The sequence below is a fragment of the Lagopus muta genome, chromosome 5, assembly GCF_023343835.1.
Source record: "Lagopus muta isolate bLagMut1 chromosome 5, bLagMut1 primary, whole genome shotgun sequence".
NCBI classification, from domain to species: Eukaryota; Metazoa; Chordata; class Aves; order Galliformes; family Phasianidae; genus Lagopus; species Lagopus muta.
In genome coordinates, this window is record NC_064437.1 from 39,106,458 (window position 1) to 39,132,151 (window position 25,694).

Consider the following 25,694-nt stretch of genomic DNA (forward strand, 5'->3'; position numbering starts at 1 on the left):
ATGTACACATTTAAGGAGCTGTAACTGTTACTCATTACTTTGTTTACTTTTCCCCCTTTGAGCTCCTGCTTCCCGGGTTCCCCAGTGTGGGGCTGGAGCAGTATCCCAGGCAACTAAGCCACCTAATGATGATGCTGTGCGGCACTGCCCAAATGAATAGCTTGTATGTCCAGAGATAATCCGTGGGAGAAGGGTGGTAGAAATTAAAGGTTGCAGGCAAGTTTTAAGTTTCCTTGAAGTTGCATTTCAAATCTAGAAAATGCAAACTTAGACAAAGCAAACTTTGAATCGGTATGTCATTCCCCGTGGTCCCAAATACTATGCATATTTTCCAGTACTTATTTGAAGCAAGAAATGAAGCATACAGGGTGTGCCAGAATTATTACAAACAGTGAAAACACATGAATGACTCATGTGAACTCCTTGTTGTTTTTATTTCTTTAGCATCTAATTAGTTAATTACTACTACACCAAAAAAAAAAAAAAAGAAGTAACAAAAAAAGACATGATTTCTCTCCCCCACCTATGTTTGAGCACCATAAAAATGATCAAAGCCTGTGTTTGTCTCTAGCTCCATTTTATCCATGGGACCACCGGTTTTGGTGGCTTCATTTTTGGGAATGGAAACCCTGCTGGGCAAAAAATGAGTCTCTGTCCCCGCACAGACAGCCAGGCGGATGGTGCCAGGGTGCCAATGTGAAATTAGAACGGGAAGAAAAGAGCAGGGGGAGCATCTCGTGTGCTACTGGGTTGGAATTTAATAAGAGAGACATAAAATGGAGAGGAATTTGCCTGGACACTGCAGGATTTTTTAATATTAGGCACCATGCTTGATTTCCCTGGAAATGAGTGAGCAATCTGAATTTAGAGTTGTTTGGCAAGGGGAGAGTGCATTTCTTTTGCTTTTTTAATCAAAGGCATTTCAGCAGCCGATCCAAGTGAAAAGGGGATCTATCATTACGTAAGAATGTAGCAAACTTTCCCGTTTAATGAATGAATATTAGGTATTTCTGAAGCAGATAAAAGATGGTAAAAGAGAGAGACAGAGCTGACGTCTTAGAGATTTTAATAAAGATTGAAGTTAGTAGTGAAAAGGTCAAAGTGCCATTTGTTGAGCCCCTGCTTCTGGCACGGTTTCAAAGCTTGCAGTGCTGACTGTGGGGCTGTGATGTGTGTTAATGAACAGTTGTGGCACTTAACTGAGATCATGGGTTGGTCACATGAATATATATAAAAGATAGGACCGGAGATTTTTTTCCCCCTTTTCGCTGCAGTTTGTCTGCTGGAAGGACTGAACAATTAGAAGAAATGTTTGAAATGTTTGAACACCACATAAGTCCCCTAGTCTGTAAGGAAAATGAGCTAGGAATAATAGAATACTGCTATAGTTAAATATAGTTATTCAAAATTGTTTTTAGCTACAGATGTTATGCCATTTTAGAAACTTAGACTAAATAATGTCAGATCTTGTTTGCTTTTTTAGTATGTTACTCGTTTATTGGGAAATTCACAATTTAAAACAGCTGGGAAAGGGTTTGGTGTTCACTAAGTAATCTTTAAAATGTGTACATTTCAGTGTTACTCTTATAGAGCTGTTTAAAAATGGCTGAATTGTATATTATAGTTATAAAGTTCTGTAAACACGCTCCACTGTGTAAATGACAGGGAAATGTGAAATGGGAAAACGAGATAATTCTGCAGCCAAATTTTATGTGTTACAGACTTGATAAAACAGCAAATGGGTTTCTCAGTTTAAACAATTTGCAACTTCCAGGAACGTGCGTGGAGGTTACAAACACTGTGTATAAAATAGCAGCAGAAAATAACGTTCATTCTCCTCTAGTTCTCCCTTTGATGTTTATGTCAAGACGAAGGAGTTAATTTATCTAAGAGTTTCTCTGCGTGAGTTGGACTGTACAAAAGCAATCATGTAGAAATAATAGACTACCATTGGAAGTGCTGTACTATTGCAGTTTTAATAGCTCTTCAGTTCTGCTCAACAATTAGTCCATACATTTTATGGCTGTGTCTTTAAGAAACTGGCACACTCAGCAAAATCAGAGTAATTGGGAGATGATGCAATGTGGAGAGAAATCAGAGGAAGAAAATTAATTGAAAAATAGTGTTTTCTTTGTTTTTTTGTTTGCTTTCTTTGGAAATTTTAAACACTGCAGTAGCAATTACCAGTTAGTGAGATTCCTGCAGAATGTAAGTTCCACGTGGCTGCATTTTTGTGAATTTATTTTTGTTTGTTTTTAAATTAAACTACAAAAGAGGCAAGCTAAGGCATTAGGAAGTTTTGCTTTGCTTTTCTCTTTGTGAAATTGAGTGAGGGCATTAATTGTGATCAGGAGGAGTCTTTTGGTTTTCTTCCACTCTACTGACCAGTGCTGTTGGAGGAAGTTCTCAGTACCTGTCAGCATCTTTGAAAAGTGATGAGATAGATCGTGGAGAATATGTGAATTAGTTCATATTTTCAGAGCTACTGAACTGAAGGGACTGCAGCAGTCTCTCTGTCTCACGTCCACTGGAGAAAGTGCTGCTCTTTGCTAAAAGGAGTATGAGCAACTATCTTCCAGGGGTAGACAGTGGATACTGGGACTTTCTTCAGATGGCTTTTTTTTTTTCATGTATCACCACTCAATAAGGAAGCAATTAAAAAAATGGCAGTACCTCGCTCAAAAAAAAAAAAAAAAGTTGCTTATTTGTAGGTTTCTCATCAGCAATTAGGACTTCATAATGCTTTTTAATGGATTTATTGTCCATTATGAAGCAAAGGCCAATGAAGCAGTGAGAATTTACATTTCAGCTTAAGTTTGGACCTGGATAATATATATCGTTGTGTCTTGGTCATTTAGTGATCAAACAAGCATTTCCTTGCTCCTTCTGGGCTGCTTTGTTGGTCTTAATGCCATGAATTACTGAAGGGCAATGGCTGATAACCAGTTGACTAGAATATGACGGCAAACCTGCTTCTTAGCTGAATAAGCAGGGGAACAGTGAGAAGAAATAAAGAGGTGTTACTGCTGCTGCACATAACAGAGAAAATCATTATCAGAGCCTCTAAGAGCTAACATTTTGTTTAGTCATTCAAATGATTATGGCTTTCTGAAAAGGACGATACTATTTCATGGGATAACTGCGCTGCTAATGCTCCACTGCATTGTTCTGTAGAATCACAGAATGGCTTGAGTTGGAAGAGAACCTAAAGCCCATCCAGTTCCAGCCCCCTGCCATGGGCAGGGTTGCAACCCTCCAGATCAGGCTGCCCAGGGCCCCATCCAGCCTGGCCTTGGAACCTCAGGGAATGGAGCACCCACAGCTTCTCTGGGCAGCCAGGTCTGTGACTGCAGAGGCCTCTCTAATCTGGTGAACAGGCACATAGTAGGACCCAGTCCTACAGAGAAGGAACAGGTAAATTAATGATGAAACTAAGGCACAATTATCTAGCAGTGAGGGGTAATTACCCAGGGGAACAGCTTAGCTAGAGGTAACATAGATTCTTTATTACTTCAAGCTTTTAAATCAAGGCTGCTTTCCAAACGACATGATCCTTACTCAAACAAGAGATACGGTCTTCATCCAGCAGTCACTCTGAAGTTGTATAGGCAGAAAGTAAACAAGGCAATAATATCCTACTGTTTTCTTCTGGCATTGAAAACCATTGCTGTATTAAATCACTTGTAGCATCTGGGTCAGCAGGGGTTAGGTTGTGCTGGACTGTTGCGCATTCATTACTACGTAGTAAACCAAACCTTCCTAAAATTTGCTTTGCTCTCAGCACCAGCCCAGATGCTGTGAGCAGTGCCCGTCTCAGAGCACCAACCCTTGCTGCAATCTTGGGAGCTCTGCCTGTTCTCCAGTGGGGAGTCCAGCTCAGGGAGGATCTGCCTCATTTTAGATCACTTAAATGATTGCTGCCAGGGGCTTGCTCCTCAGCTGAAGTGTAACTGGAAAATGTAACTTGATAGCATCTCATTTAAATATGCTGTTACAACTACAAGATCTTGTACAGACTTAACCAACTCCATGAGTTTTCCCCGATGGGTCCTTCACAGACATCTTCAGTCACCTTACCTCTTTCTGTAGTAGCTTTAAAGAGAGCATTAATTAAAAAACAGGTGTTTGTAACAAGTGAGTAATAGAAGAGGAGGAATTCATTTGACATCAGCAGCTTCAGCCTGCAGAAAGAGTAAGAGAATATGTGAAAAGGCTAATGGTGATCATCCTGCTAACATGAATGATGTTCACAGGCACTGATGCTGCCCAACACAGAAACATGGTGTGACCTCCATCCTCCTCACCACCCTCCTATGTTTCCTAGGGGATCTGCAACTGCAGAAGAAGCTGACCTCCCACTGAAACTGTCTTGGCTATGGGTTGCCGTGTTTACTTTCAGGAGGTGTTCATTCTCCTTCCCACTTCATTCATTAAATAAAACACTTCATCTTTCAAGTCTTGTTAACCTCAGGTGAACTTTGGAACTCTGTTTAGGTGATCCTATGTCCTTTACATGCTTCCACAGAAGTAGAGCACAAGTTTGAAGATCAGACTGAAGATTATTCCTGGGATATTTAGGACCCATTTGCTCAGAATACATGTACAAATTCAGCAGTACAGTTGCCCTCATTCCTTTATATATCCTGATTTTGCAATGAGCCATAATCATTTGACCAGTTTACCAAAAAAAAAAAAAAAAAAGATGGCTCTTCATGGGTTTTTTTGGTGCTGGTGGTTTTGAAAGGCACCCTGTAATTAGGCTGAATATATGTACGTTGTGAATGTTTAGTTACGATAGAGATAGGTTTATTGTAAAACAAAAAAAAGGAAAATTACCTAGCTGCAAATCCTAGCAGTTGTTTAGTTTAGAAGTTTAAGTCAATTTATGGAAGTCTGTGTTTACTGTCTTCAGAACTTGATCATGACATTGGAATGTATTTTGGAAAAAAAGACCCTATAAAATGAAATCCACATTTACGGGTAGGGAGCACAGAGCACTTAGGATCAGCAGTGAGGCTGGAGCGTCTCTTTGAAGTGCAGCAAAGAGGAAAGCTTGCCAGTGCCATTTTGGGTTTGGAAGGCCGTGAACTGATACGCTCAGGAAGTTGTAATGCTGTGTAACAGAGGACGGACCCAACACCATTAATTTCATGGTGAAAATGTGGACCGTGATATCCCAGTGACAGCAGTCTGGAGATAAAACTAGATCTGAAGCACTTAATTTAAAATAAAACTTTATTATAAAAGTCAGTTCTCCTAAGATGCTGCTTTTGTGCTGCGCTGTGAGTAATCGCCATGACTCATCTCGCCTCTGACATGCTGCAGCCATCAACATTCCCAGCCACGAGTGTTGCCCTTTATAAAGGAAATATCCTATTTTTGGTATGGCAATGTCCTCAGTTTTAAAGAATTTTCCTCTTTTAAAGCACTCAGACAATTAATGCCTCATGCATGTATTCAACAATAGTTGCCTAGCAACCCTCAGAACTATTCGGGAGAGCAAAGAGAGCTGAGATGAATGAACCTCAGTGGCTCCCATGCAGGTGAGCCAGAGAAGGCACATGGCTGTGCTGCCTCCTGGGGCTCTGCATGTGCCCATGGGGAGGAGCAGCCCCAGAGCAGTGTTGCAGGTTCCAGCTGGAGCCTTGGTCAGGGGCAGAGATGGAGCAAGAGGGCAGTCCTGCGGCCAGGTGCAGTTATAGAAGGGAGCAGTTTGTTGGCCTTCTTCGTTTTGGAAGCCTACGCCAAAACAAGATGGATAAAGTAGTTAAAATAAATAATAGAAAACAAATGAGCTCTGCTTAATTGCCAAGAAAAATTTTGTTGTCTTTTATTGCACTCCACCTGCAGCTAGAGTAGAGTCCTACTTAGCTTATGGTGATTTCCAGGCCGAGGTCTAAATGCAGGACATTGATGTGTGACACTTAGCTCTGGCTCTTCTCTGGTGCTGCCACTTGATTCCTACTTTTTCCCTTCTGGTGTAAATTCAACCTCACATGAAATTTTTCTCACTCTTCTGGAAGATGCCATTTGAAGAAAATAGAAATCTTTCCCCCACTAATTCCCTACAGCCACCATGTTTCTGTTTCCACATTTTGATCTTTTTTTTCCCGACAAAGAGATTGCAATGAAATTGTTGGTGTGGGGCTGTAATGCCTTAACTGTATCAAGCTGAGCTGAAATTCTGCTTTGGAGAGCCCTCTTGGCAGCGGGGCTGCAGGCGAGCACCGTGGCAATGCTGTTGTGTGCCCATCCTTTGCCCATCCCCATCTCCACACCCCCATTCATGAGGAAAACTATGAAATTCTGGCATTTTTCAGTTGGATAGAAATTGTATTTTTGACCAGCTCAACTTCAAAGGTAAAGGTTAAGAGAAAGATGGTGATCTCCGTGGTGATGTAATTTAGATCAGAATATGGCATTGAAGCTTTTTGGTGTTTTCTCCAACGCCCCATGACTTGTGTGCCTCTTGGCTGCCGACTCTGCTTTTGGTATGTATTGCTGTTATTTGCATGTGGAAGTGCCTCAGGAGCCCCACATAAAACACTGGTTCACTAGTTTTAGTGGCTTTTTTAGATTAGATGTTAAAATGTTGAAATGAAAATATGTAGGGGGTGGTAGGGAGGTAGCAGACGCACAATGGTAATCTGAATAATGTGATTTTTGGGGTCGCTATCTTGTGACTTAGAGCTGAAAAACAATCACATATCTTGGATGTCTGAGGCTTTCACTCTTTCTGATAATAAAAGGCACTTATTTCTGGCCTTGATGGCAGATGCGATTTCAAACTTAAAATATGCCATGATCCTATAGTCTGGTAGTGCTTTCTGGCACTGGTCAGTGACTAAATATAGCCATTTTTGAACTGCTACGATAAACCTGGAAGTAATGTTCAGCAGAAAATTCTCAGACAATTCCATAGACAAATGTGGAATATGAAATGACTTTTCTGGATTGCATCTGGTTCGTACTGTATATGCTTTTGTGCCCTGTCTCTCTCATGCCCACGTTTTCCAACTGCTGTCTTAAAAAAATGTTTTGTGGTATGGCTAAAAGTTAACTGAAGCATCTCAGTGATTCGTGTTGGTTCATGCTAAAGCAACAAATAACATAAAGGGTTTTAAATCCCAGCTCTTTCATGCATTCCTTTTGGCTTTGTAAACCATTTTGCCTTGTTTTTATGAAAAGAAGATGCATTTACTGGAAAAAAAAAAAAAGGAAAAAAAAAAAGAAAAAAAAAAATCATGTGTTTCCCAAAATTGCCCTCAAATGAATATTGTCCAGGAACATGCAGATTCTTGCATTGTGTTATGGGATTAGTGGTATTCATCTATCATGCATAATGGGCCAGGTGATATTCAGAGAGGGAAGACAGTCTAACATCTCATTTTCAAAAAGATTTTTGTTTTCTGTTTTTTGTTTTGTCTTGATAAACCCTTCCCTTCCTTTCCCCTTTCCCCTTTCTCCTTCCTCACTTCTCTTCCCCCCTTCCCTCTTTCCTCCTTCCCTTTATTTTCTTTTTCACATACATTCTTGCTAAGCTATGTTTAATTTCAAGATGGTGTCTTTGCTAGAAAGATAATCAAATGTAATGTCTTCCACAACCTCTTCATATGCATGACTGCGTAAAGCTTGTGTAACAGTTTATTATTATAAAATTAGTATAGCATAGCATAGAGCAAACTGGGCCCCTGGCCAGATGAACTAGACAATGAATAGTTATATAAGGTTTTGAAGCACATGTATTAGAACACAAGCGCCCTGTATTTTCTTCTCAATTGTCTGCTGTTTGTTAATGTTTCCCTTTCAATGTGATTGCATCTCAATTTAATAGCACTTGCCATTTCAGGGTTTACTGTGCCAGCACTCACATGGTTACATCCCCTCTGTGCTGCAAAGCCTGCATCTATATTAAAACCAAACTAGGCAAGGTTAGCTAATGGGTACTTTGAGAGATATGCACTTATAGAATTAAGTGATGTATGTAATTGTTAATTTTGTGTTAACAAGTTTGAAAAATGTGTTTCACCAATAATTGTAATGCTCCGTTCTGTGCAAAGTGTGACATTTTAATTCTTGTTGAACAGTTTCCTACCTCTGCTCTGTGTTTTCATGGCAGGGTATTATTTTGCAATCAAGATAAAAGCATTATTTATTAAAGTTCTAAAATATTACATTACTGGAAGTTTTAAGCTGCAGATCAATCTCCTGTTTCATAAAAGCATTTCATTGATTTTTTTTTTAATTGGCCTTTGAATTAAACTTAAGTTCCACATTATGGATTGCATATGATTCCAGAACCAGGGCGTTTTTTTTTTTTAGTGGAGACGTTAGAGTGTTTTAAAGGAAGTAACGTACCTGTCACAGAACTGTGGGAAAGGCTTGCATTTGGCATGTGCATCTTTGGTGCTGTCAGCTCCCAGCCTGCTGCATTTTTGGCACAGGGAGTCAATTGACTTGGGCTGTGGGAAACCTACATTCAGCACTGTCAGTCCTTGTGTCTTTTTCCGCGTGTCCAAAAGAGCTTCTGTTACAGATTCTGCATCTTTGGGAGCTGAGTAGCAGCAGTGTGATATTTCAGGGGCAAACAGGGCAGCCTGGCTGCAGCAAGGGGCCACTCAGCCATTGCCACCAGGAGGAGCAACTGGTGCTGGTGCCACTTCTCTTTTTCCATGTGCAATCCCCAGAGCCCCAGGAGCCTGGCTCCCACACTCCCCTTTCCTTCCATCCTCCCGCTTCTCATTTCACCACTTGCCTCTTTTGCCTCCAGCCCTGCCCACTTCCTGTCTGTGCCAGCGTAACTCCATTGCCCTCAGCAGCCCTTGGTGGATCATCCATACCACTGCAGGCTGGACACACACCGAGCTATCATGTGCAGAGATGTTGTTCTGCCATCCCGTATAGGCCTGCCCACAGAATGGCAGAAGGTGAGGCTCACCTCACCCCCTGTGCCCAATGGCTTAGCCCAGTGGTGAGGGAGAGTTACAGTGTCTACCAGTAAGAATAAAGAAAGGACAGGTTGGGAAGAGCATAATAGGCTCAAAACACAGTAAAAATAGTAAAGGAAACAGTTTGTGCCTAATTTGAAACCAGCTGATCTCCATGGTGATTGCAACAAATGTGTGCTGTGCTCGGCTGTTTTGTGGAGACAAAGGTTAGAAATAGGAGCGTATACACCTGGTCACAAGACTGTAGAGAAGTAAAAGGGCGGGCACCCTCCCATCCACTGAGTGGTCGTGTGAAGGTCCCCAGGGGATACAGGGAAAGGCCTCACGAACAGCCATGGGGTTGCGGTGTCTGCCTTCCTGGTGCATCTCCAGAAAACCGGGCTTTATGAACTACCTGGAATCTTACATTTCAGCAGTGCTGTTCTGTGGAGAGTCTGATGGGCTGTGGCTTCAGACAGAAATAGCGTGGTAAAAGAACTTCAGAAAGGAGGCAGTAAACGTGAAACCTTAGATAAATAATAAGACTAATATACTTGCCACAGTAAATAATAGTACTGCAACTCCCCAAAGGTCTTGAGTGACATTGTCTCAAAGTAATTCCTTATGTGAAATAGAAGCCTGAGATAAAATTTCTGCCTTAAGTTACAGATACTTGAGACAGAGGGAAAAGGAAATACATTAATCCTTACCAAAGAAGAAATTCCTGTTCATGGTAGCCTGGAATACTATCATGTGATGAGTCAGAAAATTCATATTGTTCACGTCTGCAGAGGTCAGGCACGAACAATATGAATTGTTAATGGATCCTGAGCTTTGGCGTGCAGATGGGTCAGATGGCATTCGCAAACAGACCCCTCTGCTGGGGCTGAGGGTATGGAGAGCTTCTGACTGCAGGAGGTCCGTGGGAGCTTCTCCTGTTAAGGACTTTAGAGGGAAAGGAACTACACTTTTGAAATCCTTAGTCTTAATGAAAAGATCTCCAGAGGCAGCTGATGAAGACATTCGCGTGTGTTACACTGCACCAAGATTTAGTTTCTTGAGTAAATATTGACCAGTTTGACCTTTGCTTCTCCTTAGTCAATATTTATCTCTTGGGATAATGAATCTTCATATTCACCTCTGCTGAAGCCCAGATCTACTTAATAATGTACTTGGAAATCTCTGAGAGGTGCTGGTTTGTCTTGAAGATACTTTATCTGTTTGGAATTAGATATACAGAAGCTTTGGCCATTCATGTCGCTCTGTCAGGTTTCCTAAACAAAGCTAAGTCGGGTCACGTCTGGGTGGGAGGCTTCTAGGAAAAACCCAGATCGCTGCAGTCAGCATGGGCACGGGACGGTCCTGTTGTTGGAAGTGGGATGAGGATTCCTGGGTGATGCGAAAGCCCTTGCAGATGCTATTGGGAGGGGAGGACTAACTGAGATCAGAACGTAAAATTCTTGCCATGTATTTCATGCAGCACTGAACTGAAGTTTTTGAGCTTTCTGAACCCCGTGCAGCCTTCCAGGAGCCTAATCCCGCTAAACACGTGGGAGGATTGTGCAGAATGGAGGGGTTGGAGCCCTTCCAGGTCTGTGCTTCTGTGGTTGCGGCAGTGGGAAGGGCGGTACGTCACACGTACCTGGCTGTACAAACCCAATTGCTTATCTTCTCAGAGGTTTGCTTTGCTTTTTCCCCGATTATGTTTTACATTGCCATATGTACTTCTTGTGATATTTCATTCTCATCAAATTAGGAAGAGAAAGCCTGATAATTAACTTAGGATATATAGCAACTGAAGCAATGTTTGTCATTTTTACTGTGCAATCAGTCACTGATATTACAGGTGGCCTGTGAGGCTCTGAACCAAATTGGACTTGTTTTTGTAATCTTGTAACTATCAGAGGTATTTGTTTGGGGAAAGGGCATTGAGAAAGATGAGAATTTTAAAATTGCACAATTGCAGCTGGAAATAAACAGAGCGGCAGCGTCACGCATGTCTGAAGAGCGTGCTGCTTAGTTTTATAGTAACAGTATTTTAAGAATGCTGACGGTACACAGGAAAGCAGTGAATAATTCCTGTTGCAAAACCCTGTTGGTTTGGTACAGTCAGAACGCTGAGGCTTAATCGGCCTGGATTGCTGGGAGGAAAACAGGACATTAAGGGGAAAAAAAAGCCTGCTGAAGCAGGAGTGATTTATCAAAGCAGCATTCGAATAAAATGAGGGCTTGGCATCCTGACTTGGGATAGGCTGCAAAACGCATTTCTGTTTTCGTGAAGGTTTCTTTCCTGATGTGCCTGATCGACTTGTTTTAATGCCGGGGTTATTTACATTGCAGGGATGGGCCTCTATTATGCAGGAAATTGTCCAAGCCCCTACAGCTGTATTTTAAATTGAAATGATTTTTTTTTTATGAAGTGATTGTGCAGACTTAATTTAGTAATCTATTATTAAATTTATAGTTCCAGGCTGCATAAAGCCTTTATATAGAACGAAAATGGGCGCATACAAAGATCGACGCTATATATACACCTGGTTCCGTATAGTAAATCTCCGACATATGTTGTCCATTTCCAGAAACAAATAAACCGCCGCTTTTGAAAACTCGGCTCCGTTTCCATATTAGGGAATGCGCGGGTCCCGGTGCCCGCAGCTCCGCGCCGGGCTCGCTGCGCTGCCGCTCCCGCCTATTTTTAGCCATGAATGAACGCGGCGGGGCGGCGGGCGGGGAGCCGAGCGGCGCCGGGCAGAGCCGAGCGGGGCCGAGCGGGGCCGGACGGGCTGGCGGGCGGGCGACGCTAGAGGGCAATGACGGCTGCGCTCGGGCCGCAGCAGCCCGGTAAGGGGCTCCTCGCCCCGCCGGCTCCGTGCGCGTCGCCCCCAGTTTCCGCCGCAGCGGGTAAGCGGCCAAATAGAGCCGTTCCGAAGGAAAGTACGGCGGGGCGGCTCAGAAGGCTGCTTTTGCCCAAATAAGGCTATATCGTAGACCCCGTCTGTTCGATAGCGATCGGCTGCTGGTCAGGGCCCGGTCAGTGCCGCGCCGTGTCGGAGCCTTGCCGTGTGCCGGTGGGTCAGTCAACCTTCTGGCTGGGCTTTCTGAGTCCTGGAGCCTGGCACGGGCTGTGGAGCGGAGGCGGGCTCGGTTCTGCACGTGTCGGGGCAGTTTCACCGAGCTGCCCAGGTTCGCGCTCACTGAACGCAGCCAAACAATGGGCAGCAGGGCATTACAACCACCGGCTTCCATCCTCTGGTGGCCGTGGAGATGCCGCTTTTGTGAGCGCAAAGTTACCAGAGTTACCACCACCACGCCTTACTGGAGGAAACTGCCTGCTTTCCCCTAGCCTGGCGTGGTGGGCAGCAGCCCAGCCCAGCCTGCCCAGCTCTTGGCCATCCCAGAGGAGGTGGCAGCCCCAACAGCTGTGTGAGGGTGAGGATGGGACCAGTCCTGGCGGTATGCACTGCAGTGAGTGTGGCGTCAGGGAGGGATGGTGCTCCACAGTTGCTGCTTGTCACTTTGCTAACATCTTCAGATGGGGTGGTTGTGCCTAACCAGTTATGATTGCAGTACGATGATAAAGTGTGGAGAAAAAAAAGAAAAAACATTGTAGGATTCTTACACTAAAAAAAAAAAAAAGTGGTATTGATCTCTGGTATTATCCACTATAAATCAGAAATGAGAGAGATTCAAATAATGTATTTGTAATTTTCATGTTTCGTGCTATTGGATGATCATAGCTTCCTACTTGCTGTTGTCATTCCCTTAAGCTCTCTGGAAACGATCCATTTTATGCTTTCTGTCTGAATTTCTGTCCATTTGGATTCACCCCAGTGCCCACCCTCCATCAGTCAGTTACCCATCTCATCTGCCTATCTACATGGACGTGATCGGCTGCACAGCCATTGTATTGCCGAGGTATGTAGGTCACGTCTCCATTGGGTACTGCTGACTCTGCTAGACAGCAATTTAACAAACGCTCGCTTTTGCAGGAGAGAAAGGGAAATATTGCTAGGGAAGCCTTCTTAACGTTTGCTGTGAGCTTTTATTTGCCTTCTGTTTTCTAATGCACTCTAATGGGAAGTCTACTCTGTGTGTTCTGCTGAGTTCTGATGAGATTGGCTGACTTGCATGGGTTTGCTTTGCGCTTTCCCTTCTCGCTGCTTTCTGTACTGCTTTTGTCTTGTATATCACACAGTCTGCCTGTGCCTTCTCAACTCTTCCCTCTTTTTTTTTTTTTTCCTTTTTTTTTTCACCTAGACTTGCATATTGTTGCAAAACTCCTACAGAAGCCAGGGCCCCCACACCAGTTACAGTCTCCCAACATGGTCTCTAGGGTAGGGACCACAGGTTTCTGAGGTACTGCAGACCTTGTGGAACTCATGGCCAGCCCCATGAGTGTTGCTGCCTGAGCACAGTGTTTCACCTTCAATCAGATGGAGTTGTGCTGTTTCTGCAAATTCAATGCTTAGCACCACCTCAACCTCAGAGGCCTGAATAGCCCCTGTAAGGTCATCAGAGGTCTTGGCATGCTCCCAGTCTTTGCAAGTTAGGCTTGTGCTTTGCTGAATCAAGGCTGTGGCTCTTCAAGCTCCTTGTGCTGTACAGCACAGTACTCTACTGTATTAGTTCCTGTATTCTAAGAGTTTCTCACCAAAAGAACCCTGAGTCATCTGATCTGGTATGAACCAGATAGTGGCTCATCAGCCAAAATTGCCAGTGAATGCTTTCATCCAGCCCACCACCTTTTTTCTAAAGGAGAAGAGAAGCAGCTGTTGGAGCGAGGAGCACAGCCAGACAGCTGGACTCTGGCTCCTGCAGCCAGCTCAGCTCCCGCAGTGGCGAGGCTGTCCTGGCAGCACTGGGACTTGGTCAGGATCGGCACCCAACTCCAGCCCTCTGCGTGCCCGGTTCTCTTCTGCTGTGCCCGCCAGCACATGGCTGGCTCAGGCCTTCCTAGAAGGTCTGACAGTTGAATGTGTGCATGCCTTGTGTGCTGGCCTCAGCTCTTGTATATGTCCGTGTCAGTGCCTCAGTGCGCTTCACTGCGCCTCATGCTTCCTGAGTACCTGCCTTTATCTCCTTCATGGCACCTATATTACCTGGTTAACTCATTTTTCAATCATTTCGCTGAAACGCAGCACAGGCTAAGCTGCTCGGGCTAGCTCCAGAAGGCAGGCTTTGTGCCATAGCGTCTCCTACCATGGCACACTGGGCTGTATTTTGGGGTGGCCCGTGAAGTACCAGCTGGGATTGAGCTCTCAGGTTTATGCTGGAGTAGTGCTAGGCATAGTTGGTTATGTTTGACTTGGTTTTCCCACTGAATTGTTTGTGTGAATTAGCCCGCGTTAGCGTTGTGCCAGGCCTGGCTGGTGTCATGGTGAATGTTACTGTCAGGGACCTCGTATTTATTTCACTAAAGAAAATGCTGAACATCATCAAGTCTAACAGCAACCCCTGTGGAATCCTACCAGCAATATTTTCCTTTGTTAGAAATTCCCCACTGATGCCTGTGTTTAGATCTATCACTTAGCCAGTTTCTAATCTATTTAATATTTGCTTGACTAAAATTATGTAGTGTTATTTTTTAATCAGAGTGTTGTAGTGTTATTGTTTAATCAGAGTGTTATCTAGCATTAAATCAACAGGCTTGCCAATGTGCAGGTAAATTCCCTGCATGCTGCTGGTTTCTCTAATCAAGTTTGCAGTTTCGAAGTATAAAATAAGGTGCTTTATTTGTTTTCTTTTTTGTTGCTCTAAGATCTGGTTTATGTAAAACCGAGTCAATTGACTCGCTTTAATTATATTCTTTTGCAAGCATATCATCTGGCTTCTCTGCAAATATGGAACAAATATTTACCAAACACCTCTGCCTCTTTCTGAATCATTAATAACAATTCTGTCATCTGTAGCCAATAATAGGCCTACCCTGGATTTTTTTTAATTATTGTTATTTTCATTTGCTCTGAGGACTACTTGCATGTCACACATTTGTCAGGCATAGATTTTTCTCTAAAATCTTCATCTTCCCTTTTCAATTTACTGTATTTTGTAACCGTTAATATATGCATAAATTTTGGCAAAGCAATATATCCTTTTCTGATTTTTTTTAAACCCGAATTAGTCAGCAGGACAAAACAAAGCCCTTACAGCAGGAGTCTTAATTAACTTCCAGCTATGCTGAAATAAAGAAAACAAGACCAAGCCTCATCCTGAATCTTGTCACTGTCTTCCATGGAAACTAAAAACATTTTGCTTTTGGCACAGTTAGCCAACCTGATATTTGCAATGCCTCTAACTTCTCTATTAAAAACAATACTGTTCTGACCCATAATCTGTGAAAAATACCACCTTTTTGCTATTTTTTTTAGAGATTGTCTGGTCAGGAGGGGGGTCAAAACAACAGTCTGCAGCAAGTCATATGTCTCCACATTAATCCACACAAGGAAGTGTCTGTTTCAGTTATTTCCAAATGAGGAATGTTTTCTTTAGAGAGGTAGCAAATTGATTTTCCCCACATGGAGCATGGGCTATCTCATTTCCAAAACAAAACTTCCAGGAATGGCTCCACAAGTCCTCCCTTTCTGCGTGTGAGTTAGAAAGCAGTGTGGATACTCTGTGCTCCTCACATGGTTGTTTGCTGTGTTGCTCCAGCATTTCCAGGTCAAGTCTGACACGTTAGGCGATAAATCCACAAAGCGTATCAATTGTGGAAAGGAATAAACAAGTGTTTGTGTTTAGAAAAGGCTTCAAAAAATTGGGTTTAGTATTCCAATTGCTTTATGAACAGCTTGAGTAGGCAAGAGGCGTCTGTTTGTGGGGCCTCCAGAGGACAAGAATGTTAGCTGTTGGTAGGTGCTCATTGCTTGCTGTTATAGATGTACTTAGGAGAGAGTTTCTCCATATTCAGTTGATAGTGTTGTTTTCTAAACAAAGATCTAGGTTGTCTGATCCTTTATTTTTCAGCCACTGTAATTTTTGATTCTTTGATGCAATACCAGGTTGTTTGCAGCTTGCGTCTCTCACCAGCTGTTCTCCATACCTGGGCTATTCATGCTCCAGGCCCTTTGACTTGGATGCAGTTTCCAGGAAGCAGGAGCTTTTCCATAAACTTTGAGGGGTGAAGGGGAAATGAATGAAACGCAGAGTCTGAAATCAGGTTGCAGAAAAGGGCTTGAGGTGAAGAAAACAGAGACAGAGGAGATGAAGAAATCCAGGAATCGGCTGAGACTCCAGAACAGTATGTATTTTTGAAGTTTCAGATACTGCAGAATGCCAGAAGCCCCCTAGAGGGGTAAGTGTTAAAACCATTAAAACTGTTAACTTTCTGTTCATTACATTTTAAAAGGTGCAACATGCAAGCATGTTTTTCAGGCAAGAGCTAACTTTTGCCAAGCTGCTCTAGGGAAGTCCTCATCAACCAGTCTTTTGCCACCTTCCAGCACACATGATTGGTTCATGGATGGTCTGGAGTTTTGTGGCCCTTCTTCTCACCTTGACTTTGACAGCCAGGCTTCTCTGTATGGCACCTCCTTCTTCTGTTCAGCACTCAAATCACGACTAGCTCTGTGATCTGACACTGCTGTTTCCACCTGCCTGAGTGGGAAAGTCTCCTAGTCTGTTCTGTATCTACTGATGGTTTTGCAGCTGAAAGGAGGGTGAGAGCTGCAAGGTATTTGAAGGACTGGCGCAGTGCAAAAGGATTCTGCAAGTACATGGCCTGCTAGGTGTCCTGCACCTTTTAGGAGAGGAAGCGAGACTATTGATTAGAAGGTATGCTGCAGGTAGTCTCTGGTGAGCATGTTTCTGTTCTGCATCCAGTATCACAGTGCCTCCCTGTTCATTAACTTCTCCTTCCACCCTCCAGTGCTCTACCATAATCTTTGCTCTGTGATTGTCTCTCTCCAGTGCACCTGCATCTGTCACGTGTACGGCTGATCTGATTGTACAACCCACCTTACATGCATAGCCACATCTTTCCCTGGCACTTTGCTGATGACTGTGAACAGTTTTGCAAACTCATTCTTTCATGCTGTCATATTCTTGCAGTTGGGAAAAGCAGTTGCGCCTCTTCCCTTTGTCTTTCCACAGGAGAGAAGTGTGGTCACAGAAACAGTGGCAGCCAGAATCTGGTTGGCAGTGTAAGCTCTTAAGGCCGTTAGCAATGCTGAGCACCTATCCTGGTAAACTTCTCAGCATAATACAATGACTCTTTCCTCTCTCTTTTTCTCTCACTTCTGAAGTGTTTCTGAGAAGCAGGAGTGTCAGCAAACAAGAATCAAAAGTCATATCTGGGAATAGTTTCTCAGGTCAGAGAGACCTGGAAAAGATGAGAACTTTGATCGTAGCTGTTACGACTGCATAGATGTTCTCTGGAGTAGGTAATAATGGAGTAAATAAGTGTAGTGAGCAAGAAAAAGGTACATGTTTTAGGCATGAGTACTGGACTGTTTACTTACATGGTTTGCTGAGCAGCCAGCAAGGTCCAAGGTTATTTTGGACTCGGCATGAGTAAGTGATCCAGGTATGACAAATGAGGTAATGCATTCCAAGCTCATTAAAGCCTCTTGGCTACACCACCAGTTTTGACAGAGTGCCAACATAGCTTGACCTCAGCTACGTGAAGGCCACTATTTTTTTTAACACCCTCCCTATAACAACACATCTTTAACATCAGTCAAAATAAGTCTATCTAGAAAAGAGTGTTATGGAGAAGACTGAGCTCATTTGGCTTCCAATGAAAATCAGATGCTTGAAAAGAAAAGGATAGCTCTACTAGGACTAACCTGATGGGTTACCCCAAGACCATGGTCTCTGTCAGTTGACTTACTTGTGCATCCCAGGATGTCTGTGCACGCATGGCACTTCACGTTCTTAGTGTGGGCATGGCTCAAGTAAGAGCCCCCTGACTTGATAGCAGGGAAGATGTTATCTTCACCTGCATCAACCTGGGGATGCAAGTGGAAGGAAAAGCTGATGTATTTACTGGCTTTTTATGATGGCTTACACTCTTCACCTTAGGTGGTGTTCAGTCCCAGCTGAGCTTGGCAGCTGGCACAGATCTCATTCTCTACCTTCCTAGAACTTGGCATCCCATGTTTGACCCAGATCTAAGAGTTGAACTAGTTGGAGATGCTTGGCAATGCTCCCGTCTCCTGCATCCAGAATCCTTGAGAGCTGGGGGGTGGAGGTGGTAGTAGCAGAAGAGCAGTGGCCACAGGCACGGAAAGATTATATTGTAAAGCTAGAGTATCTCTCACCACATGGTGAGGAGGGCTGGTGGCACACCACTGGCATCTCCAGCTCCTCCCCTCCCTCTCCACTGGCATAGCCATAAGCTGTTCCTGCTTCTCTTTTTTCCTGCCCAGCTGCTGTGTCCTGCTCAGTTAACATTTCATGGCTTTCCCAGATCCCTCCTGTCAGACAGCGTACAGTGTTTTGTGTGGCTTGTGGTCACTACCTGTTCCCAGACAGCACCCAGGACCCATTCAGACACAGACAAAGAAACAGCATTCCTGTCTTTGGGCAGGTTCTTATAAATAATTTTCTTTTCCCTGAGGTGGCAGTAAGATGTATTGTAGAACAGGAAGAGTGGTTGAGATACGCTTGTCATCATGGCTCATGTAGCTGATGATATTCATGGCGTACCCATTTCACGCACGCTCACTTAATTGGGTGCACAAGTCTTTTACCAAATAATAGCTGAAAAACAAAGCCCAGTGCACATGCATGCTGGTTAATGACCACACATTTGGTTCTTTGTGGTTGAATTAGCTCTTTGTTCACCTTGAATTTGTGTTGTTGGGACAGCAATGCGGTGGGCTCCGAGCAGCAGGCTTGTGGAGTGCCAGCAGCCTGGTCTGATGCTCAGGGAAGGAAAGCAACCCACTGACACAGAGCAGGCATTGGAGGATTGCTAAGTGGTCACTGGGCCCTTCTGGGAGCTCTGCAGCACTATGGGCATTCTCTTCTACTCTGGTGATGTGTGACTGGGTGTGTTTTGCCTGGTCACGCCTGGGGAGTGCCAGGACTTGCGATGAAGTGGCTTTCCCTTCTGTGTTCTGGATTGCTCTCATGGCTACAGATTTTGCAAGGAAGATAACTTCATGCTTGCTGCCATTTTCCATGTGAGCCTGCCCTTTGGGATGGCTGGCAAGTGCTGGATGAGCTCAGCTCATCTCTGGAGTTTTCTTATCTGCGAGATGCATCAGGAAGCACAAAGAAAGAAAGGAAAAAAATCACAAATTGGCAAAAGGGAACATGTCAAATGTGCAGGAAGAAAAGTATAGTGTTGGAACTGGGAGCGTATTGTCTCCCTTGTAGGCCTGTTCCAGGCTTTTCCACTGAAGGGGTGGCAGAGAAAAGCAAACATTTTTCTGTACTTGTTTATTCATTTTTTTACATTAGTTCCCATTGCTTTAGTTCTCACCTTCTGGGAACGTACAAGTTATCAGTTCTCACTGGCGCAAGTGCTTTCAGAAAGTGAATTTGAAAGCCATATGCACAAACATGTAAAGAAGTTGACTTGTTACAGATGTTCTCAGGTATTTCTGCCAGAAGTCCCTCTCCAGCAAGAAAGGAGGAGAAGCCAGTGCATGTTCATTTTGCTGTCCGCTCCGTGTTGAGCATGCAGTGCTATCAGGAATGCTGACTGGGACTAAGCCACAGCGTGTTCATAAAGTTGCTTTAAGATCATTATGAATAACAAATTCAGGAAATCTGCAGCGTGCTCATGAATATGTCATAAATGAAACAAAAATGAAAAAAAAATTAAAACAAGTGTGTGCCTTGTGAATTATTCGTTCAATCCTTGTCATATTTCCTTGCTCAAGAGAACAAAATGCATCTGACTGCAATATAAATAATCTTCGAATAATGCATCTATTTAGAATGATTTAGGGAGCAAATGTTAATGGATTTGTTTCAAGTGTGACTGGAGCTATTGCAAATGTTTTCTTTGATGGGGCAGTGGCAAGGGCTTTCTCTTTTGCTGCTGGTTCCCGTGGCACTTTCTGGTTCTGGTGCCCGTGATGTGGCCTGGTGAAGTGAGGGCGGTGACAGAGCCCAGCAGTGTGGTGCTCAGGGGCCACAGGAGGCCCCAACGCCAACAGTGTTTGTGTCCATGCTTGGTGTACCTGGAGTCTGGTAACAAATGCCTTTCTGCTTTTAGAGCTTTTAGCAAAGCGTGAGGAGTGGTATAGCACAGTGCCGCAGCTTGGCATAACAAGTGTGTTTGGAAAACACTGAGCCTTGAACTGGTTTCTTTAGTTAAAAAACAAAAAAAGAGAAGGAAGGAAGAAAGAAAAAGGAATGTCCACGCACATTTGGCCCGTGCTGTAGCACCTCTGTGCTGAGGCTGGGCTGTGTCGGGGCCCATCCAGCTGAAGGCTGGGCTCTGCTGGTGTGTGAGCCAGCATGTAGCACGTGGAGGAAGCACGGCTGTCTTCTGAGCACCCTGCCCAGCATGGCACAAGCACTGGTACAGCTGGCATGGCCTGGGCGCGGGCAGCATGTGGCAGCCTGCACCCTGAGCTCCCAAGCCCTGACTCTGGCACAGGGCGGAGCGTTCGCACAGCTGGGGCAGGGTGCAGCCCGGCATGGCAGCGCTTGTGGGGACAGATAGAAATGGGGCAGATGTTTGTCAGCTGCAATGGGTAATCACTGCTTTATCTCTTTGTTTGATTCTGCTTGCTAGCCTCAGATGACATTTTCCAAATTGCTTTCTGCAGTGCTTTTCAGTAAGCAGAATGTGCTTGGCTGCAGATAGATGGAGATATTTCTGAAGGACGATAAAGGCGTTTTTATACGTACACAAATGGGGACTTGCACACGTCCGCATACCTGCGCTCGCTGTGTGCTGGTGCTGGGGAAGGAACAGGATGTGTCTGTCGGACTTCTGGTGGTAAACCCAGGGCTTCTGTTTTTCTCTGAGCAGACCAAATAGGGCGCTGTTACTCGAACTATAAAATCAAATTAGCACCCTTTATTGTGTTTGCAAACTAATTAAAATGTAAAATGTCCTGAAACCACTGACTTACTGTGTGACAAATGTAAGATTAGAAACAATTAGAAGGCACTCAAGAGGTTTGTGGTGTTTAGATTTCTGACATTGTTCTAATCATCCCTTTAAGTAATGAAAACAATGGTTACCTAGAAATTAAAGGTTTAAGGGAAATTATCTTCTTCAGTACAGTCATTAGTTAATGATTGTTTATCATTTTCAATGTTGCCAGAGTAGTTGGAGGCTGATTTTTAAATCTGAAAGCAGGCAGGACACGTAATAATGAGCAAACATCTGCTTCATCTCCTATTTCTATATGTGATCATAATTTATATCATAATATCATTATTGAAAGATGAGCCTGGTATTTTTTACAAAGATCCATTTCCCACAGCGTGGCCAGGATTTAGTCACTGTGTTATTTCAGAGCCGTTTTATCTTAAGAATTGGACAAAACTGAAAGTGATTCATGTTAATTTATACGTGTGGTATGTAACCCTTATGAAACAATCAATCACTTATTTCAGTACTTGTCAACTTCTAGAGCTAGTTATGTTTTTTGATCCGTTTCAGGACTCAGGGGTAATTTTATTTTTTTAAAAACTTTTTTAGAAGAACTTTGACAAGAATGACAGAGTATATAAACATTTCTTGGAGCTGTAAGGAATTTTAATATTTCAGAACATTTCTAAAAACAGATGTTTCCCAAAGTTGGAAGTAGTAGTTAGTGCTCTTACTTGAAGATTAACAATAATAAATGCAGCAGCTCATTAATGCAAAGTTACCTATTAATATTCTACTTTGTTCTTTTTTGTACCATGGAGAAATATTTGTGCTTTCTCTCCGAGTCCTTCAGAGACCAGTGTTTGACTTTGTATTAATTAGTTATGTGAAAGTAGAATAGATTAGCCTTGGGGAATATGATATAGAAATGTATAGTGTGTCAAGATGTAACCCGTGGAGGACGGGAATCTCATAATAAGCATTTACTGTAGACAGATGTGTACATTTCTGTGACTGATTGTGGTGGAATTATTTATGATGCTTTCAGCTGTTAAGAATCCAGTATAAGACAGTGTACTCAAATTGTTCTCCATTAATTTTCAGCACCAAATCTTAAAGGCAGACCACGCAAAAAGAAGCCTTGCCCACAGAGAAGAGATTCATTAAATGGCATTAAGGATTCCAACAATAATTCTGAAAGCAAAGCTGTTGCCAAGGTAAATCACTTGATAATATTCCTTTCAGTACATTCTCCTTTTTTAGGTACGGCCCTGCCTTTGTTTCCCAGCATGTTGTTTCCAAATTAGAATGTAATTTATTTTCTTGGGGAGATCAATGTAATTTTTTTGAACGGTTTTATTCTTTACTTTAAATCTCGTCTGTGTTGGAAGTTACCAGTACCTATAATCGCCTAACAACCTAATGCTATCAGCTTGTTGGTAACTGGTAGTGTTTAAGCCTTCTTGGCACCCGCTGTTAGTTTTCACATTCTGTGACACACAAACATAGTTTGTGACAGTATCTTCAAATTAAAAATAAACCAGGGAGCAGCTCACCCTGTTACAATGCACTTCTAAATATAAATTTGAAGATAAACAGAGTATGAAACAAGAGCTGCTTAAATAATGGTTTCTAAGAAGCACGTACAAATGAGATTACTCTGATGTTAAGATCTTGACTTTAAAAAAGGGGGGAGGGTTGAGGGATGAAGAAGAGATTCAGTACAAATGCTAAAAAAAAAAAAAAAAAAAAAGGATAGATTCTTTAATACTTCACATTGAGCTGCATATTCATTCCAGGTTCTGCTTTAAAGAGTCTTCTTTATTTGCTGCAGTGCTTAGCCCATGCTGAAAGTAAAAATTGGATCCTTGCTTTGTGTTTATGGGCATATCTCTTATTTATTTGTGGGTTCGCGTCTTTTTACTTAAAATTACTTAAAAATGGAGTTTTTGTAGTGTAATTTACGTCCTATTTTCTCTGTTGTATGTGTGGTTTTAAAGAGGAATTTGATTTTCTCTTAAAATAAAAGCAGCACAAATGGCTCCTTTGAAGATGATTTAATTTGAAACTGTAAGATGCAAAGATGGAAAATTACTTAGAGCAATACTTCTTGATTTTTATCTCTGTCAGAACTTTGTCACTGTTGATACTTTCGAGCCCCTGCTAACTGTATTTGCATAGCCTGTATGTTTCACCCAACTCCTTGTGAGCCCATTGTTTCACTAAATTAGATGGATGTGTATCTGGAAAATGCTCCCATTGTTGTGACCATCTCTTTAGGAAATACAGTGAATCTATAGATCCATTTACTTTAGTATTGTTATAGGCAGTGAATGTCCTGGGAGATTAGGAGGTTAAAGAGGTCAAGTGGAAGTGTTCTGTTCTGGGTTTCTCATAGGAAGGCAAATTAAATTCCACCTCCTCCTCCTCCCTAGGAGTTCGGTTAAAATTGTGCCTTCTGTTGATGATGATAAAAGAGGCTGAAGTTCATGATGAAGCTCTGCCCTTAAGTTACTGTTTCTCTTCTCTTTGTGCCCTATTGTGCTCAGTTGGAGGCTGTACTATCGTGTTGGACAGGCGTGGTAAAAGGCGATGAAGCCTGGTGTGCTGAGTTGCAGGGTCCTGCCAGATTCTATAGAGTTTGCCTGAATGTTTTTGCTCTGCAGAAGAATGTGCAAAATCTACAGCGTGAAAATGTCTCAATTTGCCTTAATTCCCCCACCCCAGCCGTTTCTCATGTTAAAATATTGCTAGCAAAATGCAGCATGTGCTGTGTTGTCAAAGCACCCTGCTCTTTGGCACCTGATGCATAGGTACTAGATAATTAAAAACAACAGCAACACTTCATACCAAATTATTTACCCTCTCTGTTTATATTTGGGTTCACCCTACTAGTCAAATGAGAGGATATTTCAGATAAGAAGTAATTCTGTCTATTTATCTAGTCATACTGCGCTCATCATTGTGCAGATATTAATAGCATTAATTATCTTGGCCAGCTTAATTTCATTATAAATAATAGACGTGCTCATGATATAATGTCCTCGCATGTAGTCACACTGACTTCACTCTGGCTCTTCACATCAGTCTGTGTTTCAGGGTTGTGGAAATGCTTCAGTAAGAGGGGGGCAGTGAATCAAAAACCCTCCAAAGCAGATGCACTGCACTTTTAGAAACCTTGCCAGTGGGTTCCTGGGGACAGTGGAAGTGTATGGGCAGGGGATGGAGGCCCACCTGCTGCCCTGTCCTTGTGAGAACACTGAGCTGAGAGGTCATCAGCTTAGGCTCCGTGCTAGCTTAACCATCCGATTTTCTTCTCTAACCTTGCTCCAAATCTGATGAATGCTGACAGCAGGTCCATAAAAAGCAGAGTTGAAAACAGCTAAAGTGGGACAAAGCCACTTGTGCTAGGTGCCAAAAAGTTTTGGTGATGGTCCTGGCCTTGTTCCAGCTAAAATCCCCTTCAAACAGAAGTTGTGCAGCTTTCATCCTCAGTTGATGGCACCCAGCATCTGACTGCAGCCTGACTTCAGCACAGTGGTCAGATGGCTCTGACGGAGACACAGGGACTATAGGGTTTGGGCAGGGAAGGAGCAGAGATGGTGTCGAGACCAACACAGACCACACGTTTGTATTGAATTGCTGCATTCTGTGTTCTCAGCTGCCACTGACTAAAAATCTTTATATACATTCGTACAATTTAGATTTCATCAGGCACGTTTACCTTGAGCCATGAGCAGACAGATTGTTTTGTAGGGTTTTGCTGTTAACTTGGCACAGAAGAGCATTTGGCTGGGTAGAAGCACTGAATATAGGTGGCTTGGTGGAAGTAGAGCCACAGGGGAACAGACCTGCAGTCTGGGGCCTCCAACTGCTGCTGGAAAGTGGCACAGTCATGTGCCACCTCTTGCTTATAGTCTGGTGTCTGGGTACTGCATCCTCCTGTTGCCTATTGGGGAGGATCCTGGGGAGCTCCCTCCTGCTGGCACATTTGGTGAGGCAGGCCTGGCTCTGCTGGAGGGCAACTGGAGGCTGTCATAGTGCCCGTGTCGGCACTGCTGGACCAGCTTGTGTGACCCACAGGCCCCAGTGTGACCCTCACTGTACCTGCAAACATTTCTTACTTGGTGCTCCCAACAAGCATTCCCAAAGTGTGTAAAAGTGCACTGGAAGGCCTTTTAGAACTGGCTGATACAACTGTTCTGAATATCTGAAAGGATTAACTTGTTACACATGGAAATTGTCCCCAAATGAATCTACTCATTACATCTCCTAGTGCAAATGCTAAAGTAAATCTCTCACTTCATTTATATGGCAAGATCTGGAAAATTAGTTTAAAAGTTGCCAGGATTTGCTTTTCCTGCGGCCACAGGTGGCCTGGCATGCTCTCAGACGTGAAGATTTATTCTGAGAGCCTCAGACTTTATCTGATTGAAGCTCTAAAATACAGCTCTGTAGTGGTCTGCTGTGTGTGTGACCTCTGGCAGGAGAAAACAAACCCCTGCTGCACCCATGATGCTCACTGGCTGCCTGATTCTGGCGCATACACCTCTGCCTGAGCACGCAGGCAGATGTGGCCAGATGTTTCCAGAGCCCACCGCAGCACGCCCCGGCCTCCATGCTGCAGCTCTGGGCTGCCTTACAGGACCTTAGTCCTTGTCTTCGTTCTGAGTGTGCTGTGCACAACGAAGCTGCAGCGAAAGAGCTTTACCTCCTCTGGAAATGGAACCCCCTCTTTACAACAAGTTCATTCTGCTTTCTGACTG

The 25,694-nt window shown here is 43.4% G+C and overlaps 1 protein-coding gene across 3 annotated transcripts in view; it reads left to right on the forward strand.

The window, feature by feature from the left end:
- The window catches only part of ARID5B (AT-rich interaction domain 5B), a 108,509-nt gene that overhangs the window by 48,859 nt on the left and 33,956 nt on the right, over positions 1-25,694 (forward strand). For all 3 annotated transcript variants that reach the window (XM_048946424.1, XM_048946425.1, XM_048946423.1), the window contains one exon: positions 22,033-22,145. In XM_048946424.1, coding sequence (XP_048802381.1) covers positions 22,033-22,145 — 113 coding nt within the window. The remainder of the gene's footprint in view (positions 1-22,032; positions 22,146-25,694) is intronic.